Genomic DNA, 21,669 nt, shown 5'->3' on the forward strand with positions numbered 1-21,669 from the left:
ACCAGCAAGTTCACCACAACCACATTTGAAGGATTTTGCTCTTAAATCAAGGAATGAACTTTGATCGTTGGGCTGTTTGTACTTGTGTCACTAGTCCCTGCTCAAAACTTGATCTTCTCTTGGGAAATAAGGTAGGGCAGGTGACTGAAGGGTTAGTGGGGAAAATATTTTGGGGCCTATGATCATAGTTCTATTAGTTTTAAAATATTTATGGAGAATGATAGACTTGGTCTAAAAGTTAAAGTTTTAAATGGGACGAAGGCCAACTTTGACACGATTATACCCCTTCAAAGCACAGTAAGACCGCCTATGTGTGGGAATGCATGAGATGGGTGAGATGCAAAACAAGTATTTTACATCAGTATTTACTGTGGAAAAGGATATGAAAGCTAGAGACCTTAGAAATGAATGTGTATCTTAAAGTTCCATATTATAGAGGAGGTGGTGCTGGATGCCTTACAGAGCATAAAGGTGGATAAATCCCAGGACCTCTTCAGGTGTACTGTCGAACTTTGCGGGAAGTTAGGCTTGCGATTGGGCCCCTTGCTCAGATATTTGCACCATTGACAGTTATAGGTGAGCTGTTAGACTGGGGGTTGCCTAATGTGGTGCCATTGTTTAAGAAAGGTGGTAACATAAAACCAGGGAACAATACTTTTGGTGAGCCTGACGTCAGTTGTGGGTAAGTAGTTGGAGGGAATTCTGAGGGATAGGATTTACATGTATTTGGAAAGCGTGGACTGAATGGGGATAGTCAAGATGGCTTTGTCCGTAGGAAATTATGTCTTACTAACTTGATTGAGTTTTCTTTTTGAAGAAGTTACAAAGAAGATTGATGGCAGAGCGGTGGATGTTTTCGATTATGGATTTCAGTAAGTAAAATTCCGCATGGTAGCCTGATTAACAAGGTTAGATCACATGGAATCCAGGGAGAGCTGGCCATTTGGAAAGGCCTTTGACCTGCAGTATGCTGCAAGGATTGGTACTTAGTAACTATAACTCCTACATTCACATCCAAATCATCTTTATAAATGACAGAAATGAGTGGACCCAGCTCTGATCCTTGCGGCACACCACTGGTCACACACCTCCAGTCTACAAAGCAACCCTCCACCAGCACTCTGTCTCCTACCTTCAAGTCAGATCTGTATCCAAATGACTGGTTCTCTCTGTATTCCATGTGATCTGACCTTGCTAATCAGTCATGAGGAACCTTGTCAACTGCCTTACTGACATCCATATAGAACACATCCACTGCTTTGCCCTAATCAATCCTCTTTGTTCCTTCTTAAAAAAAAATCGTCAGTGAGACATGATTTCCCACACACAGCTACGTTGACTATCCCTAATCAGTCCTTCCCTTTCCAAATATTTCAAGTACTATCCCTCAGGATTCCCTGCAACGACTTGCCCACCACTAATATCAGGCTCACTGGCCTATAGTTCCGTGGTTTTTCCTTACCACCTTTCTTAAATAGTGGCACCACATTAGCCAACTTCTGGTCCCTCACCTGTGGCTATCGATTGATACAAATATCTCAGCAAGGGGCCCAGCAATCACTTGCCCAGCTTCCCTCCAAGTTCTCTGATACACTTGATCAGGTCCCAGGAATTTATCCACTTTTATGCATTTTAAGCCGTTCGGCGTCACTACCTCTGAAATATGGCTAATTTTCAAGATGTTGCTATTTATTTCCCCACAGTCTATATCTTCCATATCCTTTTCAGTAGTAAATACTGATGCATAATACTTGTTTTATTATATTCCCCATTTCTTGCAATTCCACACATAGGCGGCATTGCTGCTTTTTAAGGGGCCCTATCTCTCCATAGTTATCCTTTTGTTCTTAATCTATTTGTAGAATCCCTCTGGATTTTCCTTCATGCTATTTGCCGAAGCTACCTCATGTCCCCTTTTTGCCCTCCTAATTTCCCTCTTAAGTATACCATTGAGTGAATTCTTATAAGAGTATAATGACAATCTCTGCTGTCTATACCTGACATGTCCGTCCTTTTTCTTGACCAAAACCTTGATTTCTGTAGTCATCCAGAATTCCCTACACCTACCAGCCTTGTCCTTCACCCAAACAGGAACATACTGTCCCTGAACTCTCGTTATCTTATTTTTTGAAGGCTTCCCACTTCTGAACCTTTCCGTTTTACCTGCAAATATCTGTCCCAATCAACTTTTGAAAGCTGTTGTGTAATACCATTAAAATTGGCCTTCCTCCAATATAGAATTTTAACTTTCAGACCTGGTCTACTCTTTTCCATCACTATTTTAAAACTAATAGTATTATGGTCACTGGCCCCAACGCCCTCCCATGCTGATACCCTAGTCAGCTGTCCTGCTTTATTTGCCAAGAGCAGGTCAAGTTTTGCACTTTCTCTAGTCGGTACATCACATACTGAATCAACATTTTCCTGCACACTCCCAGCAAATTCCTCTCCATTCAAACCTTTTACACCATGGAATTCCCAGTCTGTGTTTGGAAAGTTAAAATCCATTCCATAACAACCCTGTTATTCTTACAGATAACTGAGATCTTCTTTCAAAATTGTTTGTCACATTCCTGCTGACTATTGGGAGGCCTATAGTGTAATCCCCATAAAGTGATCATCCCTCTCTTATTTCTCAGTTCCACCCAAATAACTTCCCTGGATGTGTTCTCAGATATATCCTGCCTAAGTAAAGCCATAATGTTACCCTTGCTCAAAAAAGCCACTTTTCACTCCTCTCTTGCTTTGCTTTCCCCTCCCGCTTTTGACTTTCTATCGTTTCTATAGGATCTATATCTTAGAACATTAAGCTGGCAGCCCTGTCCATCCTTGAGCCTTGTCTCTGTAATTGCAATGATAACCCAGTTCCATGTTTCCAACCTTGCCCTGAGTTCATCTGCCTGAGCTGTTAGGCCTCTGGCATTGAAATAAATGGTGTCTAATTTATTAGTCCTTTTACATTAATCTTAATAACAATTATGTAACTGTAGGGTCGGTTTGGAAAATGATGACTTTTTTTGCTGTATATCAACACATTCACACTGGGTAAAGACAATCCACCTGCACACTGTGAAAAGGGATTTCCTAGTTCATTAGGACTGGTTTTTATAGAATTCAGAGTATTCCTACAGTATGGAAACAGGCCATTTGGCCCAAGAATTCCACAGAAAACCTCAGAGCATCCCACCCAGACACATCTCCCCGTAGCCCACCTAATCTACACATCCCTGAACACTCTGGGCAATTTAGCTTGGCCAATCCACCTAACCAACACATGGGAGGAAACCAGAGCACCCAGAGGAAACCCACGTAGCCACAGGGAGAACATGCCAACTCCACACACTCAGTTGCCCAAGGGTGGAATCAAATCTGGGTCCCTGGCATTGAGAGGCAGCAGTGCTAACCGCTGAGCCACTGTGGATAACCACCAATGAGTTCCCAAGAATCTGTAGGAATTTTTGTTGTTGCTCCTATTATCTGTGTCCACGTCATGTTATCTGGGCATGTTTCTCATGATGTTTGAAAACACCACGTGTCTGGTTACCTAGTTGGGAGAAAAAAAACAATATAAGTCAACCTTTTAATAAAACTACTGTGCATTGAGTCTTCATCTCAAAAGCAGACTAGTTTATTTTGAAAGGCTCTCCATCTCCCCTAACTCCTCCATCCTCACCTCCAACATGTGCGAGGAACCTGTGGTTTTTATTTTTCACTCAGAATGACAGTCAGTACACTTCATATGAGCAATTGGGAACAGGGTCATCCCATAATGCTTGAAACTTAGTGTACTAATGGTACACTATTACAATAATAACCATTACAATTCTTTTCCAAACCTTTTCAAGTTTTACAACACCCTTCCTTTAGCAGGAAGACTAGAATTACACACAGCGGTTACACCTAAACCAGAATGGGACCTGCATCCTTGTGGGGGGTGGGGGTGCGTTTCCAGTACTGTTGAGGGTCTTGTAAATCACTTAGCAGTGGGCTGAAATCCAGAGAGAATGTTCAAAATAATAATAAGGGCCAAAAAGAGGAGAGACGAGAGTCTGGAAGGCATTGTCACAGGCCAGTTTAAGGTATCAGGGAGTTTAAGGGTGAATGGTATTTAATGCTTGGAGTCAGATGAATAAGGCAGATGATTCAAGGATACAAATTAATGGGGCCATAAAGACATTGCTGTCACTTGGACATGGTTAGCAGCTCAGTCTTCCAGGATACAGGGTCTTCATGCAAGGCAGTGGAGGTGGTAAAGGAGGAGGAGATATTGTTATTTTGTTTAGGGAATCGATTACAGCAATAAGGAGGGGTGGCATCTTTGAAAACTCTACAAATAAATAAGGAGGCAAATTTTGAGCAAGTGTAAAAGTAGCAGGAGCTTTCAACTTCCTCGACATTAATGTAGTCATCACAGTGTGAAGGATTTATCAGAATTTTTAAAATACATCCAGGACAGCATTTTTTTCAGCCACTAAGTAGAAGTCCCAACAAGGAAGGGGAAGGTCCTGGACTTAACTTTAGGTTACAAAGTCGAGCAAGTGGTTGAAGTTTCAGTGGGATGGCATTTTGCAGGTAGTTATTATAACTTTTCGATTCAGGATTTGTAAGAAAAGGACAAGGACGGGTCTTAAGTCCTAAACTGCTGCTGAAGTTATGAAGAAAGTAAATGGAATTTTGGCCTTAATTGCGAGGTGTTGGTGTTTGAGGATAAGGACATCTTGTGACAACTGAATTGGATGTTGGTGAAGCCATACTGGTATATTATTTACAGTTTTGGTGCTTGTATTTAAGAAAGGATATGCTGGCGTTGAATGCAGTGCAAAAGAGCTTCACTAAGCTGATTCATGGGATGAAAGGGTTAGCCTATCATGAATAGCTGGAGGAAGGGAATTTGCAGAGGGGAAATACTGAATAATAAATAGGTGGTGCCCAGTGTTGGGCTCATATTCACAACCCTGCACTTAAGCAGCATATGTTCTGACAACTCAGCTAAATTGGCCTCCCACAGTCAGTGTTCAAATCCTGCTTTATAAGATGATGAATGGGTTTTTCACTGACGCCACACAGTCCAAGGAAGTAAAAGTTGTTTGCTTCAGAAAATCCCAAGGTTCCAATGTATTCTTCTCATTCACATTGCAATCCATTTTCAGTACTTGCTCCATGATTTAAATTCAAAATTAATTTGGTGATGTTGTTGCCCTCATCTTTAAGCAGCCTGTATGACTCCAGTCACTCGGTCAAATGGTGAATAAAACTGTTTCAATAAACCAATTCTTTTCAGCTACGGTATAAGAAATGTTCCTTTATTTGCTGAGTCTCACACAACATTTTCTTTGTTCTGTGTGTCTACAACTTTTGCCAATTCTCATGTTATGGACTACATGTTCAGACACTGGTTAAAAAGATTCTAAGGATCAGAGGTTTCTGGTGCAGTTGTATGACTTACTGCTAAGCAGTACAAAGAAATAAACAGGCAAAAGATTAGGAAGGAAATATATTTTTGTATTTTTAAGTGTAGACTTCAGTTTCTGTGTGCTTGCTTCTTATAAAATGGCTTTGAAGTCTTCACAGTGCAGTGTTCAAACAACAGACACCAAGACCTTGTGAGCAAGTATTTAAGGCATTTGACACGTTGAGGGGAATTAATTTAGAAACACAAATTGTCCAAAAAAAAGTGCTGGATAAATGCAGCAGGTCTCTCAGTTAGTTATTATAGCTCTTTTTGATTCAGGATTGGTATGGAAAAGGACAGAAAAGGGTCTAAAGTCCTTTGCTGGTGCTGCAAATGATAAAGAAAGAAAATAGAATTTTAACTTTAATTGCTACATAATTGTTAAAAATTGTAACAACTGTGTAGGATGTAGTGAAGCCATTCCTGCAGAGAGAGGGTGTGAGAGAGAGAAATAGTGGTAAGATCTTGAAACTAACATGATTTCACTTGTCTTAGACATTGCCAGACCTACTATGTTTCTATAGCACTTTCTGTTAAACAGCAAAAAGTTCTTTTCTTGAGAAGAGAAAAGCTTGAGAGGTGACCTGAGAGAAATTGAAGACTTTGCAGGGATTTGAGGCAAAATTGGTGTTGAGGTTGGGAACCCATTAGAGATTTGAGAAATGGTAATGCAGTCTCGAGGCCTCCTGCTCCATGACTCAAATTTGGTGCAGAGTCATTATCATCGAAGACAATAAGGATGACCACGACTTGTCAGTTACTGTGGCTGAACAGTCTAAGGTGCTGAATTAAGACTCCAGTCTTTTCATTGATGTGGGTTTGAATCTCACTGCTGTGAATGTCCCTTGAGCAAGTGGCATTTTCTTCTCCACAGGATTTTGCTGTGTGTCAGAAAAGAGGAGACAATATGCATAATTTGCTGCGTGAAGAAAAAAAAAGAGATATACTTGAAGTTCTATTAAAGTTATTTTTCAAGGAGCTACACAGATATGTTTGAGTGTACAGGAGACGTAGAAACAAAATAGGTACAGCAGGGATGAGGAAGAACAGTGGGAGAGAGGGAGGGGAAAACCTATGTTACCTCATCCTCAGCATTCGGTGAGAGTAACCATTGCACTGTCTTGTGGAAAGTAGGTCCCATTCTCACTTTGAGAAAAACTTCTCATGCTGCATGGTACTATCACGATGCTAAATTGGATAGTCTTTTAACAGATCTGCTGACTTATTTTTCAGCACCTGTGATGCACTTTGGGCCAATAACACGAACTGAGAGAGCAGAGATTTGAATCACTCCAACATTACAGGAAGGTTGAATGTGGGGGACCGGTCAGTGTCAGGGCAGTTAAATCTAGACGTAACAAAGAATGGATAGAGTTTCAGCAGCAGATGAGCTGAGACGTGGATGGAGTCAGGTGAGGTTACTGAGATGGAAACAGTTGGTTTGGTGATGATGTGGTTGAAAGCTCATCTTAATGTGAAGTATTTCATCAGAGTTGTGAACAGTCTGGTTCAGCTTCACACAGTTACTAGACAGAAGGTTGGAGTCAGTGTAGAAGCTGTCTGTGTTTAATTGGAGGAAATTGCTGTTCATCCTGCACTGGATTCGGACAAGTCAGGATGATATGTGACTTGGAGGGGGTCCTCATGGTGATGGCATTCCATATAGATCTTCCACACTGGACATTCACAATAGTGAAGATTAAGGGTTTGTGACATGATGTCAAAGTCCTGATTTGAGATGTGGATTTAGTCAATACCTGTATTTCACCTCTTTCTCCACATTCTTTCTTCGTCTGACCACTCACAAAGAGGCCAGAGTCTTGTAAGTCCAGACCAGGTGGCAGGTTCCATTCCCTGAATCGACATAGTGAACCACTTGGCTTTTGTGGTCACTTTTTCATAGTGCATCATTAATCCTACAAACTACCAAATTCATTACCAGCTGTTCAGAGGCAGCCTGGTGTTTGTGTGGACTCTCTCTTACTCGCATTGTTCTGTTTTAAATTGATTTTGCAGAGTATTCAAAGGGAAATTGACACCAGGCATAATCCCAGGGTCTTATGGACCCCTCAGTTTATTGTGAACAGAACATTATCAGATTTTGAACATGGAAGGAGGGTGGGAAGGGATTCACTCATTTATCTCAGTTGCTGACACAGAAGTGAGTTTGTAGGTAGCTGTTGGATGTTTGGACTTTGCTTTCAATCACAGTCAGTACCGAACCGTTTGAACGGAATCTGTTTCCACTGGTTTGAATAACTCCAGTTCTCAGTCTTTATATTTAGCATAAGAGTCAAATCAAACAGCTTTCTGTGTGACCTGCAGTATGTTTTTTATTTATGATATCTCGAATACAAGTTTGTTCTCATTGAAGATCTCTCCCCCTCCCCCATGTATCCTCCATCCTCACCTACAACAACAACTGAGGAGCTCAAAGAGCTTCATTGTCTCACTCATGGTGACAATCAATCCATTGCCTCTGCTGCTTCTGATGAGGCCAAGGGGCTCCTAAATTTTGCCCTGTGTCTGATACCAGAACCTGCATGTTTCTCTCCTACATTGTTATAGCCAGTGTGTTATCAGCCCCTCTCAACTGGCTGCCAACCTTTTCTCCTAACTGTCTCCCTTCCTTGTGTGCTTTTTCATCTGCTTGCCCCAACTTCTGAACCTTCTGTATTCCTTGTGACTGTCAATTTGGACTTTTCTCCTTGACACCTATCATAAGTGCTTTTCTTCTTATCTTAAATTCTATTTGTCATACAAGCAGCCCTGAATATTTGCCCTTCCCTTCCTTTTTGAGTGTACTTGAGCCATCTTCTCTTTGAAAGTAGCCCTTATTATTATTTATACTTTGTCCCATCAACCTGCCACTCAGTCATTGCTGTCCAGCGTTGACCTTGCTCTGTCGAAGACAACTCTCCATTAACTGAGCTTTCTTATCCTGAATTAATGCTGGGTATTATCTGACATTATTCTGCACCTTCCTACACGTGATCATGGTCTCCTGAATGGTCTGCCACTGACACTTGATCTACTTGGCCCCCATCATTCCCAAGAAGTAGGACCAAACGAGCGCTCTTTCTTTTTGAACTGAATGCACTGTTTTCGTAGATTTATCGTGCATACAATCCAGGAAAACTTACCGTCACTGCCTGTTACTCTACCAATGTTCCAGTCTGTATTTGAAAAACTGAGGCCTCAAAGAACACTAGAACAGGAACAGTCCCTTTAGCTCACAAGCCTCCATTAACACATGATTTTCTAATCATGAAATCTCTTTCTTTCCCTTGCACAGTTTGTATCTCTGTGTTCCCTGCCAGTTCACGAATCCATCAAGATGTCCTTTTAGCATTGTGATTGTATCTGTTTGTCCCACTTCCTCTGGCAATGCATTCTTGGCACATGCTGTCCTGTGTGTAAAAACTTACATTTCACACCTCCTGTACATTTTTCCCTTTTACTTTCAGCTTATGTCCCCTACACAAACTGTCATTTCTACTCTAGATGCCAACTATCCATGTCTCTCTCAGTTTTGTAAATTTCTACCGGATTGCCCCTCAGCCTCTGATGTTCAAAAGAAAATAAACCAAATTTATCCAACATCTCCTCATAACTAATATCCTCCAAACAAGGTGACATCCTGGTAACCTGTTTCCGTACCCTTTGCAAAGCCACACATCCTTATGGTGGTTTGGCAAGTAGAACTGTACGCAGCATTGCAAATGTAGCCGCACTAAAGTTCTAGTGAGCTGCAACATGCCCAATTTTTATGCACTTTGCCCTGACCATCATCTCCACTACGGTTGCCATTTTCAGGGAACTGTGAAACTGTATACCTAGATACTGCTCTATGATTGTGCTTCTCAGAATTCTGCCATTTACTGTACACTTTGCTCCTTCATTAGACCGTCCAAAATGCATCACCTCACATTTGTCCGGATTAAATACCACCTGCCATTTTTCCATACAAGTCTCCAGTCAATTTATATCCTGCTGTATCCTCTGGCATTCCTCCTCACTCCTCACAGCTCCCCAGATATTTGTCATTCAAATATTTACTAATTTGATCACCTACATTCTCCTCCAAATTTTTTTTGTAATAAATATGTTAACGACAGGGGTCTGATTCCTACAGAAAGGCACTGGTCACAGATCTATAGCTACTCTTCATCTTCTATGACAAAGCCAGTTCTGTACCCAACTCAGTGTAACCTAGGTTACTTAAACTTCTCTATCAGCCTGCCATGAGGGACCTTGTCAAAGGCCTTGCTAAACTTCATGTGGATAACATGCATCTCGGCTTCCTGCAGAGAAGGTCATGTCTCACAAACTGGATTGAGTTTTTTGAACAACTGACGAAGATGATTGAAGGCAGCACAGTGGATGTTGTCTGCATGTACTCTACCTAAGCATTTGACTGGAGATCTGTGACCAGTGGTGTTCCACAAGGTTTGTAATTTTTTTAAAAGATTTGGATGAAAATCTAAGTTGTCTGTTTAATAGGATTGCTAATGCAGTGAAAATTGGTGCAGCTGAGGATCATGAGATTGGTTGTCAGAGGACACAGCAGAGTGTAGATCAATCGGAAAGTTGGATGGAGAAATGGCAGATGGACTTTAATTCAGAGAAGAGTGAAGTAATGCAGTTTGGGAGGCTAAATGCAAGAGGAAAGTATACAGTAAATGACAGGACCGTTAAGATCATTGGTATAAAGGGGGATCTTGGGGTCCAATTCCATATAGCTCCCTGAACACAGTTGGATAAGGTGGTAAAGAAAGTTGAGTGGACCAGTGCACTGTCATCAGTGTACGGTAGAGATTTGAAGACAAGCTTTATTTTTGTCTTTTGTGTTCAGTCTGGATTGAGAGTCGAGCTCGCTGCCTGACCAGGTATACAGGTAGACTTCTTCATTTCAGAGGGGAATGTCAAGGCTGAGAGAATGAAGAAGAAAATGTGAAACAAAGTTGGGGTTCCGACACAGCCCAGTTTCCCTTCATTCTTTACCCTGGACCTCTCAGATGTGATGCTGTTAATCTGTGCAATACAGGGCAATGAAAGGAGCAGTTGGCCCTGGAAGCATTGATGAACAAAGCTTTTTAAGCCATCACTTTGTCAGCTTTCTTTCTACAAATTGATGATTTTTGTGCTTTCCCTTCCACAAGGCATCTGTTTCTTTCTCCAAACACAATCTTGAATTAGAATGACCGTTGGTGCTTTTAAAAGGGACACTTGTCCAAACCATCAGCAATATATCCAGATTACCAAACTGCAGCCAGTTTTAGGTGTGTTAACATCAGTTGAAACAAATCTAATATTGTCAGACTGTTAATTTTGGAAGTGATCAATAACAGCAGAATTCAAATCTTTCATAAGATACAGAAATCTCTGGCTGGGCCATCATTAGTCGCCCTGGAGAAGATGATGGTGAGTTTCCTTGTTGAACAATAAAGGTTATTGAGGTTCACTTATGTATCACTAGGTTGAAGGACTGAATGAATCCCTTCCCGCACATGCAGATAAAAGGCCATTCTCTGGTGTGAACTCGCTGGCGAGCAGAGAGAGGATAAACACCTGAAACTACTCCCACAGGAAGTACAGCCAAATGGCTTCTCCTGCGTGTGAATGAGCCGGTGATACTCGATTGTGGACAAAATGAAGAATCCCTTTCCACACACAGTGCAAGTGAACGGTTTTTTGCCAGTGTGCAAACAGGGTGGATGACTGCCAAAAATCTATCTCACAGGCAGTGCAGCTGAACAGCTTTTCTCCAGGGTAAACTCACTGGTGTCTCAGCAAGCTGGATGATTGACTGTACCCCTTCCCACATACAGAGCAGATGAATGGCTTTTCCCTAGCGTGAACTCCCTGGTGTCCAATGAGGGCAGATGCATGTCTGAACTTCTTTCCATAGGAGGTGCAGCCAAATAGTTTCTGCTCGGTATGAGTTTGCTGGTGTGATTGAAGGCCAGATGAATGAGGGAATCTTTTCCCATGCACAGAACAACTGAATGGCTTCTCCCCCGTATGAACTAGCTGGTGTATATTCGGGTCAGATGAAGATATGAGCCTTTTAACACAGTAAATTCAGCTGAAGGGCCTCTCCTCAGTGTGAATCCACTGATGTCACATGAGCTAGGATGTTTGTGTAAATCTCTTCCCACACTCTGAACAGGTGAACAGTCTCTCCCCAGTGTGAATTCTCTGGTGTGACATGAGTTTGTTTGTTTTGATTAAGTTCCTTCCCCCACACACAGCAGGTAAATGGCTTCTTCCTGGTGTGAATTCATTGATAGATTTCCAGCTGGGATGGGTAATTGAATCTTTTTACTACACTCCTCATATTTCCACAGTGCTGTCACCTTTGTATTACTTCAGAATGGTTGATCAACTGAAGCCTTGACAGCACACTGATCGAGCACAGTATCTCCCCACTGTGAATGGTGTAAATGTTTTCCCAACCTGCTTGATTGGTTCAATTTCTCTCCACTGGAAATTCACTGGAATGCTCCCACTTGGGACATGCAACAGGGTAAATCTTTTATGCAGTCCACTCGCTGCAACACTCTCTCAGCTGAATATTGTGTGTATCACCTACATGCAGGTCAAACATTTCTCCTTCCATATTCAGAGGCTGAAGGTACTCAGGTCCTTGTAAATTGCATGAGTCAACCAGTCTCAGCAGGAATTTTGATTTGTGTTTAATATCTGCAAACCCTTCTTTTCTAATATCCTGCAAAAGGAGTTTACAAAAGACATTTACTGTCATTGCAGGCTAGAAATTCAGAACAGACAAGTCCATTATTCTCCTCTCTTATTTCTCAAATCTGTAAATTCCTGGCTGTACCCTCCTTCCAGAGGAAATCCAGATCTATCCCCCTATCTCTGTTCTCCTCTTCCAGTTTTCTCCCTTTCTCCGTCCTCTCCTCTCTGGATAAAGTTCCCAACTCCTGTCTGCTGACTGAAAATCAAACCAATGAGTCTGATTCAGGATTTGAGTCTCCAGCAGGTGTTGGTGAATCCTCCCCACACACGTCTAGGGTTTCTTTCCTAGTCACAGCCTCATCGATTTCTCCCCAAGTCGGACGTGGCTTCCCTTTACGAAGATGGTGGCCAAGTATCTGGAGAGAATTCCCGTCCCCAACCTAGCCAAGATGGCGGTTAGTGATCCGTGGGCCTGGTACTCGGGTCCCCAGGCCTCCCTCACGCGATTATAAACTGCCCAGGCAACAACCCCCGATGGTTTCTATTCCTACCCTGCCTCGAGAGCAGGACAGGGATTTTGTTGCTTGGGCCTGGAGAGCTTCTAAAAATGTGACGCCTCTCCTCCGATTTGGCACCACCTACGATCTGCTGCAAAGCCCGCACTGCGCATGTTCCGGGTCACAACTCGGCCCATGTGATTGGTCTCGAGCTGCTGTCAATGTGAAGGTTGGGTGGGAGGACACAGGAGTGACCAACAAAGCACGGGCGATCCTCCCACCAATCGGAGTGAATGACGGGCGAGAGTTTATGTAGCTCTTCCTCATTGGCTGAAACTCGTTCCAAGTGTCACAGTGCTGGGGCGGAGCCAATGTAACCCACACTCGGTGAACTGAACAACACTGCGTGACACCAGGGCAACCGCTGCCACAGTGTTCTGTGCAGTATTGTTCTCCTTATCTAAGGAATGATAGACTGTCTTTGTAGACACAGTGCTATGGAGATATACCAGACTGATTCCGGGAAGAGGGTTTCCTCATTCAGAGAGGAGTGAATCTGTGGAGTTCAATTACCAACGAAAGTGGTTGTGGCAAAATATTGAACGTTGTGAAGAAGGTTTAGCTTATTGTTTCGAGTGACAAAGGGATCAAAGGGTGTTGAACGTGAGAGGGTACTGAGTTTTAGATCAGCAATATCAGCATGAATGGCAGAACAGTCTCAAGGGCGAAAGAGCGATCTGTTCCTGAAGAAGGTCTGAGGTTCCGAGAGATAATAGGAACTGCAGATGCTGGAGAATCCAAGATAATAAAATGTGAGGCTGGATGAACACAGCAGGCCAAGCAGCATCTCAGGAGCACAAAAGCTGATGTTTCGGGCCTAGACCCTTCATCAGAGAGGCTCTCTGATGCTGCTTGGCCTGCTGTGTTCATCCAGCCACACATTTTATTATCTGAGGTTCCGAGAGCTTGTGTTTTCAAATAAACCTGTTGGACTAATAAGCTGGTGTTGTGTGATTTGTGACCTTGTCCACCCTAGTCCAACACCGGCACCTGATGTTCTTATTTCCTAAGACTCTATATCACTATTCTTAATTTCCCTCCGAGTCATGGCTAGGCCACATTTCTCATTTCATTTTTGTGCCAGAAAGGAATGAACAACTGTTGCAGTTCCCAATATTTTCTTTAAGTGTTTTCACTAGCCTATCCACTTCTATCCCCTGAAGTAATACTCCCCAATTTATTATGGCCGGTTTGTGTGCCATGCCATCATGGTTTCCTCTTTTTAAATTCAGGATCTTAGTCTCAGAAGCAACTCTGCCACTCTCCAACTTAGAGCCACAGAGTTGCACAGCATGGATTCAGAATCTTTGGTCCAATGCGTCCAAGCCAACCAGGTATCCTAATTAATGTGGTCCCATTTAATACCATTTGGCCCACACCCCTGCAAACTCTTCCTGTTCACGCACCCATCTAGATACCTTTTAAATGTTGTAATTGTACCAGCCCCTACCACTTCCTCTGGTAGCTCATTCCATACACGCACTACCCTCGACATGAAAAAAAAATGCCCCTTAGGTTCCTTTTACATCTTTCTGCAATAAATTAACAAAATTATCTTATTTATAGATTCAGACTTGAAATATTGAAAAAGTAAATATTATGTATACATTGTCTATGAATAGGAAGGGAACAGAGGGATGTAAGAGAACACAGTTTTAATATGCAAGGGCAAAACCTGTCAGCGCATGCTTGGAGGACTGAAGAGCCTGCTTCTGTGCTGTATCGTTTTTTTGTCCTGCACCGTTCTCCATCTGCTGCATCACAGTAAAATTTTTATTGATTGAGGGTTTTCAATGGCAGTGCCTCTACCCAGCAGTCCCCGCGCTGATAAAGGTCCCTGATTAACATTACAGGACAGCACTGCGCAAGCGTCATGCCGTTGAATTCTTTGGAATGTGTGCGCTGAGAGTAATGGCGACGGGGAAAGACGTTCTTTTGTCATATTCGCAGTCGGTAAAGGTTGAAAGTGCGACGGGAGCGATGGAAACCACAGAGGCCCGGGAGGGGTTTCTAAACACCTCTGGAAGGCAATGAAAACTAAAAATGAATCTACAGGTGCTGTATTTCCAGATCCAGGCCCTTGCCCAAAAAGCGGTTCCGGTTTAGTGGTCGCCATCTTGACTGGGTTCCTATCGTGAGTGGGGTTCGAACGGTCTCAGCTGGGTCCTAGCGCCAGGCGTGTAACCGTAATTAACAATGGGGTTTTTAGCAGCTTCACCCATTCCCAGCCACAGCTGACCTATGCAGCCTCGAGTTGCCATGGGCCTTGGATACATTCAGTTGAGTGGCTGTGGCTGCAACTCCTGATACGTAGAAGAGCTGAACTTCTCGTTTTGTGTCACTTCAGCCCTGATTTCTCATCTGTGGCTGCTCAACCTGGAGAAGAGTTGGTGAGTCAGGGAATTCTGGCTAAAACAGCATTGTGTAATATAGAACATATAGAACAATACAGCACAGAACAGGCCCTTCAGCCCTCAATGTTGCGCTGACCTGTGAATTAATCTAAGCACCTCCCCCTACACTATCCCATCATTATCCATATGCTTATCCAAGGACTGTTTAAATGCCCCTAATGTGGCTGAGTTCACTACATTGGCAGGCAGGGCGTTCCACGCCCTTACCACTCTCTGAGTAAAGAACCTGCCTCTGACATCTGTCTTAAATCTATCACCCCTCAATTTGTAGCTATGCCCCCTTATACAAGCTGAAGTCATCATCCTCGGAAAAAGACTCTCACTGTCCACCCTATCTAATCCTCTGATCATCTTGGATATCTCTATTAAATGCCCTCTTAGCCTCCTTTGTATTATTACTGAGCATTCTTATTTAAGAAACTGGAACAGTCGTCAGCGCAGCGAGCTTTCTCTATCATTCTGGTAAGATCATGGCTGATCAGATTGTTACTTTAATTCTACTTTCCTGCCTGCCCTCCATGAGAAGTGTCTTCCATGCCCAGCTGTCCCTGGGCACACACTGCTAACCATTACATTTGATACCTTCCACAATGGTAACATGTCAGCATAAGGGGAGGCAATCATCTCGTGGTATTCTCACTGGCCTGTTAATCCAGAGACCCAGGTGTTGTTCTGGGGACCTGGGTTTGAATCTTGCCACGGCAGATGGTGGAAATTGATTTCAATAAATAGCTAGAATTAAGAGTCTAATGATGACCGTGAATCCATTGTCGATTGTTGGAAAAATCATCTGGCTCACTAAAGTTCTTCAGGGATGGAAATTGCCATCCTTACCTGGTCTGGCCTACATGTGACTCGAGGCCCACAGCAATGTGGTTGACTCGTAACTGCCGTCTGGGCAATTAGGGATGGGCAATAAGTGTTGGCCTAGCCAGCGGTGCCCTCATCCCAGGAAGGAATATGGAGTAAAAAAAAGTCTCATTGACGCTGGGAATTTCCTCATGACTTTGTTCTTTATTTTTGCTTTTATTAGTTTGAGTGGAAAGAACATTCTGTCACAGAAATATTACAGTGTGGAAGGAGACCTTTTGACCAGCCGTGTCTGCACTGGCTCTTCACAATATCAATCTGACTGACTGAGAAGCTAGAATTATTTACTCTAAATTGCCATCAATGGACTGATCATGATTCTGGCATTGAGGTTGTTGACTTGCTCACCGAGCTGGCTTGTTTTTGTTTTCAAGGTGAGCAAGTCAACAATCTCACCCACGACCTGAGCTACAAATCATTGCAAAATACTGACATTCTGTATTTCTTTTACAGAGGATTGGGAGAAGCTGATTTGTGAATGGCAAATGCAAAGTAAACATCACTAGTCAGGATCTGATTATCATCAGCTTTTCAATGTGGAAATAGAAATGCTTGCCTCTTCTGTCTGTTGGGGAAAACTTCATCGTGAGACACAGAAACACCCAAATGAGAATGTTACCGTGCACTGACTGTGTAAAGAGCTTTAACCAATTACGATGCCTGAATAAGCATTCCACCATTCTCAACCCAGAGAAATTACACGTTTTTTTATGTAAAAGAGGTTTCAGCAAATCATCCAACCTGGAGAGACACAAAGACACCAGCACCATGGACAAACCATGGAAATGTGAGTACTGTGGGAAGAGATTCAGTTGGCCATCCCAGCTGGAAATACATGGACGCACTCACACGGGGGACAGGCCGTTCACCTGCTCCAAGTGTGGAAGAGGATTCAGAGAGTCATCCAACCTGCTTGCTCACCAGCGGGTTCACACTAATGACAGACCTTTTAAATGTTCAGACTGTGGAAAGTGCTACAAATGTTCTGGTGACCTGATGTCCCATAAACGTGTTCACACCAATGAGAAACCTTTCAGGTGCTCTCACTGCAAGACTAGAGTCAGAAAATCATCTGAACTCTGTGTACATCAGCGCACCCACACTGGGGAGAGGCCATATACCTGCTCTGCATGCAGGAAGGGATTCATTAATTCATCCAACCTGTTGAGACACCAGCGAGTTCATTCTGCGAAGAGAACTTTTAAATGTTCTGACTGTGAGGAGACTTTTAAAAGTAGCAATAACCTGCTGAGACACCAACGCACTCACACTGGAGAGAAGCCATTCACCTGCTCTGTGTGTGGGAAAGCATTTACACGATCATCGACCCTGGTCACACACCAGCGAATTCACACTGGGGAGCGACCATTCACCTGCTCCATGTGTGTAAAGAAATTCACATGTGCATCTCACCTTCTGAAACACCAACGCACTCATACAGAGGACAGGCCATTTACTTGCTCTGTTTGTGGGAAGGGATTCACTGAGTCATCCAATCTGCTGCAACATCAGCGAGTTCACAACTGACTGGGAGTCAGATTCTGACAGTATTGCTGCTGGTCATTACAGCCAGGACTGAACTAGCAAGTTGATCTTGAGGAGAGCAAGAAGTGCGTTCAAGCCATTTTCTTCCATGGCACAGAAATCCTAGCCCTTGATCAGAAAACCCTTTTACAATTGTGTATAAAGTCAGAAATAACAATGATGAAAGCTGGAAATGTGCTATCAAATCAAAATTTATGTAGAACGATGACCTTTCCTGGCTGGAAGTTAATGGGCACATTTCTGCTTTCCCTACATTAGTAAACACAAAACTGGAACAAAACCTTCCATTGCTAATATGGCATCTCTCAGCCTTCTCTTTTCCAAGGAAAAGATCTTCAGGCTTTCCTAGTGAGTATAACCTATTCCTTCATGTGATATTTGTGGTTGAACTTTTACTTTCCTAGCCTTTGCGAATTACGACACATTCAGAAATGTTTCAGATCTGAGGGGTTCAGATTGGAATATTTATATTTACATCATTCTCTCTGTGTCTGTTGGCTTAACCACTTAACCATAGGAGTTTGCTGTTAGTCTGTTGTCGATCAACCAACAAGCATTTATTAGCGAAGCACATTCCACTAAAAAAGAAAACCAATTTTTCTCTTGCATCTTTTAGATCTTTCTGCTGTTTTATCCCGCTAACATTTTAAATCAAACCCATACACCTCAGTGAATAGAGTTTATATTTTTAAAAATGCGGAACTGAATGTGTGCATCAGTGACAGAGGAAATACAAACATAACTGCTGAGAATGAGAAGAGCTCAGCAAAACAAACACCTGGAAAGTAAGGACATCCCCAACTTGACTGTGAGCACACAGCTCATGAAAGATTAAAAATAGAACAGAATTATTGAATGAAACACCTCCCAGTACTCTGTGTACTTAACTATCTAGTGAACTCTTAATATTTGCGAACTATGCTTAGTCACTTAGAAGTGAAAAGTTTTAAAAGCTCAGTTAATTATCACTAAACAATTGAGTATTAAAACTCTAAGAAATGGGAGAATTTAAGAAATAGCGGAAAACGCCAATTATAATTTATTTTCCCATTAATTTGGAAGGATTGGGAAAGAAATTTTTTTCCAACTCCCATACCAAGTGTTCATGACACTCTTGTTTAGTTGGAGGACTGAGCATGAACAGCCGTTCCTCCAACCTTTTGGGGTGTCTGAGGAGTGGGACTGGATCTGGAGCTCCCCTATTGGCTGAAACTCTGCCTCACTTGGAAACTGTTTGTGATTTTAAACCCTGTGCGGCTGGAGCAGACATTTCAAAGCTTTGTTTACACTTTAAACCAGGCAGATTGCCTGTGATTGGCATTGACCTGAAAAATTAACCACCTAATGGCTGATGCCTATATTTTTTTGAGTTGAAACAGGTACGGCATCTGTATATGTTTTGCCTTTCAACAAATAACAGGGTCTTGTGTACTAACACACATGGATTCCAGTGCATGCAAATGGACCACACTGTGAGCTGGACTGACAACTCTAAATTGATTGTCAGTGTAATTCTTAGCAATTAGCAACTGTAATTCATAACTATGAAATACTTTGAAAATGTTGTCAAATTGCAGAATTACATCTAATGCTGTCGTTTGCATTTTACAAGCATGGACTAGTTGAGTATGGTCAGTACCTTGCCATTGCAAACATTCAAAAGGAAATGCTGTTTGATACGATCAGCCAGTCTTTGGGATTATGGCAGACATGCCTAGCATCACACATATCCCATATTACACATTTATGTGATTGGCAGAACATTTTTTGGTTGGACAGCAGCATTCCAGTACTGTTGAACACCAATCCTGTAATTCTGAATGGCAGTAGCAGTTTGAATCAGCTGGTTTCATTTAATGCTCAAAAATTTAAGATACCTTGCCATTTCAGAGTAATCTGAGGTACACAGGGCACTTCTGAGTTTGGAATGTGATAGCTTCTCGTTTGTCATTTGGTGTAAGTTTGGAAAGAGATTCACTCACTCATCCAATCTGCTAAGATACCAGCCAATTCACAAGTTACTTGCGTGACAGAGATTTGCTGCTAAGCACATTTGGAGATGAACAGTGTTCATTGAGGTCTGTTTCTGATAATATTGGATAAATCTCATCCCAGTTATAGGGATTAATATCCTCAATAAAAGTCAAATCATTCAAATATGTTAAACATACAGTGTGTTTAAACTGCTTCTACAATTGTAGTACAATTGATTTGCTGTCAACACAAGGCCTATCTGCTCTAGTAGTGCAAGAAGTGATTGGGAAAGGTTTTCCAGTTGGTTACTTTTCAGACCTAGTTAACCCCATAGATTGACAAATACCTCCGTGTACTCAACATATGTTCAGTATTCACTGTTTATTTCAGGACAGAGTACCTCAAAGTTTAATTCAGTAAATCTTCACATCCCATATCCTGCCATGACATTATTAACGTGGGGCCAAGTTAACTCAGAAATAATGCAACAGCGGAAGAAATGCAACATTTGTACATCTCTAAACACTTAAACTCCAGTCAGATGGTTGACAGGGAGCTGTTGATATGGTCAAGATCACTGTCTTGCCTGCCGCGCTCATCATCAAGCTCTCCACTCCTGTTCACTCTCTTGTCACTGCTCAAGACAATTTGGCCAAATCAGATTGTTCCCATGACTGGGATCCCACTCCCTTTCGCTACTCATCAGACTCAGGATCATCAGATCTGTTTCTTCAACCCTCCAAAAAACCTCCGCATGGTCCCTGGTACAGGCAGTGGAAAAGATTGTGTTACACATTTTAATACACCAGGGACAACCACCCAATCCTTATATTATTTATGGACGGTAAAGTAACATTTAAACCATTAAAAGGAGCTCACCGGTGAGACCAAACAGGAAAGTCCACATGATAAAATTAAAGATCAAAGTACAGGGGATCTAGGATAACTTGATAAGTTGGATACAAAATTGGCTGACTGATGAGACAGTGGGTGATGGGAGGAGGCTGTTTGTGTGACTGGAGGCCAGTGTCCAGTGGTGTACCATTGGGATTAATGCTAGGTCCCTTGCATAATCTTAGCCCGCCTCATTTCCAAAAACCAAGTCTAGTCGTACATCCTTTCTCGCTGGACTGAAAACATATTTTGGATTAAAATCCTCATTTACAGCATTGTGGGTGTCTCCAAACCAAACGCACACAAGCTCACTGCCACCATGTCAAGGTCATTTGAGGACAGGCAGCAAAACTTAGCCCAGTTAATAAAGTGCAAATCCATGAATAAATAAAACAATGCTGTTGAACAGTTCCCTGAAAATATTTAGGAATTCTTGTCATTTACACTTATTTCCGTACTATTTGGTTCTAAGTTACATTGATTGCCATCCCAATTCACTCTCACATCATAGCTAACAATCTCACCAATGGGAATATCTTTACCCACCATCCCGTGCAGTAGTGAATGTCTCATCCTCACCTTAGCAAGTTTCTTCTTCCTTGGAATGAATTTCTGCAGTGTCTCTTGAATTATCCCAAGAAACCTGTGCCATTATGCTCCATTGGTTCCCTTTCATCAAGAATGTGTTACTTCCTGAAAGAATGACAATAAATTGTTTAAAGTTGATTTCTTACCGAACCACGGACTGCTCACCTTAAAATTTGCTTCATGCCCTGCTAAGTCATCTTTGATCATAACATCCATCACAGGGAATACGTTATAAGTTAATTGGTGCGCAGTTACCTGCATTCTATGTCTATACCCATTTGAATAAAGGATTTAAATTTCTTTGTTTCCCAATCTCTGAATCTTCCCCAAATCTAGGGAATTTTCAAATCCAAATCCAAAACCAAAACCAACACATCAACTCTCTGGTCATTTCCTTTAAATTCCAGGATACTGTCCATCAGGACTCAGCGTGTCTCAGCATGTAGTTCCGACAATTCACTCAATATGTTTCTCTGGTGATTGTAATTTTCTTCAGTTCCTCCATTTCCTGATTAATTCCTGCTTATTGAATAAGGCCAATGAAAAATACCCGTTCAATTCACCTGCCATCTGTTTGTTTTCTATTAGTAATTCGTCAGACTTTTCTCCTTTAGTACAGATGCTTCCTTTATGAACTTTGTTTTAAATATGCAGGGAAACTGCTAAACTGTCT

At 42.2% G+C, this 21,669-nt stretch overlaps 1 protein-coding gene across 4 annotated transcripts in view; it reads left to right on the forward strand.

The window, feature by feature from the left end:
• LOC132207606 (gastrula zinc finger protein XlCGF17.1-like) overlaps positions 1–21,669 on the forward strand; it is a 38,535-nt gene that overhangs the window by 9,493 nt on the left and 7,373 nt on the right. For 3 of the 4 annotated variants that reach the window (XM_059643553.1, XM_059643554.1, XM_059643555.1), the window contains one exon: positions 16,449–17,888. In XM_059643553.1, coding sequence (XP_059499536.1) covers positions 16,602–17,522 — 921 coding nt within the window. In that variant the 5' untranslated portion in view covers positions 16,449–16,601 and the 3' untranslated portion in view covers positions 17,523–17,888. Of the gene's footprint in view, positions 1–14,584; positions 14,767–16,448; positions 17,889–21,669 lie in introns of those variants that run through there. The other variant, XM_059643552.1, reaches the window with a different exon arrangement.

Source organism: Stegostoma tigrinum, unplaced genomic scaffold (genome assembly GCF_030684315.1).
Source record: "Stegostoma tigrinum isolate sSteTig4 unplaced genomic scaffold, sSteTig4.hap1 scaffold_110, whole genome shotgun sequence".
Classification (NCBI taxonomy): domain Eukaryota; kingdom Metazoa; phylum Chordata; class Chondrichthyes; order Orectolobiformes; family Stegostomatidae; genus Stegostoma; species Stegostoma tigrinum.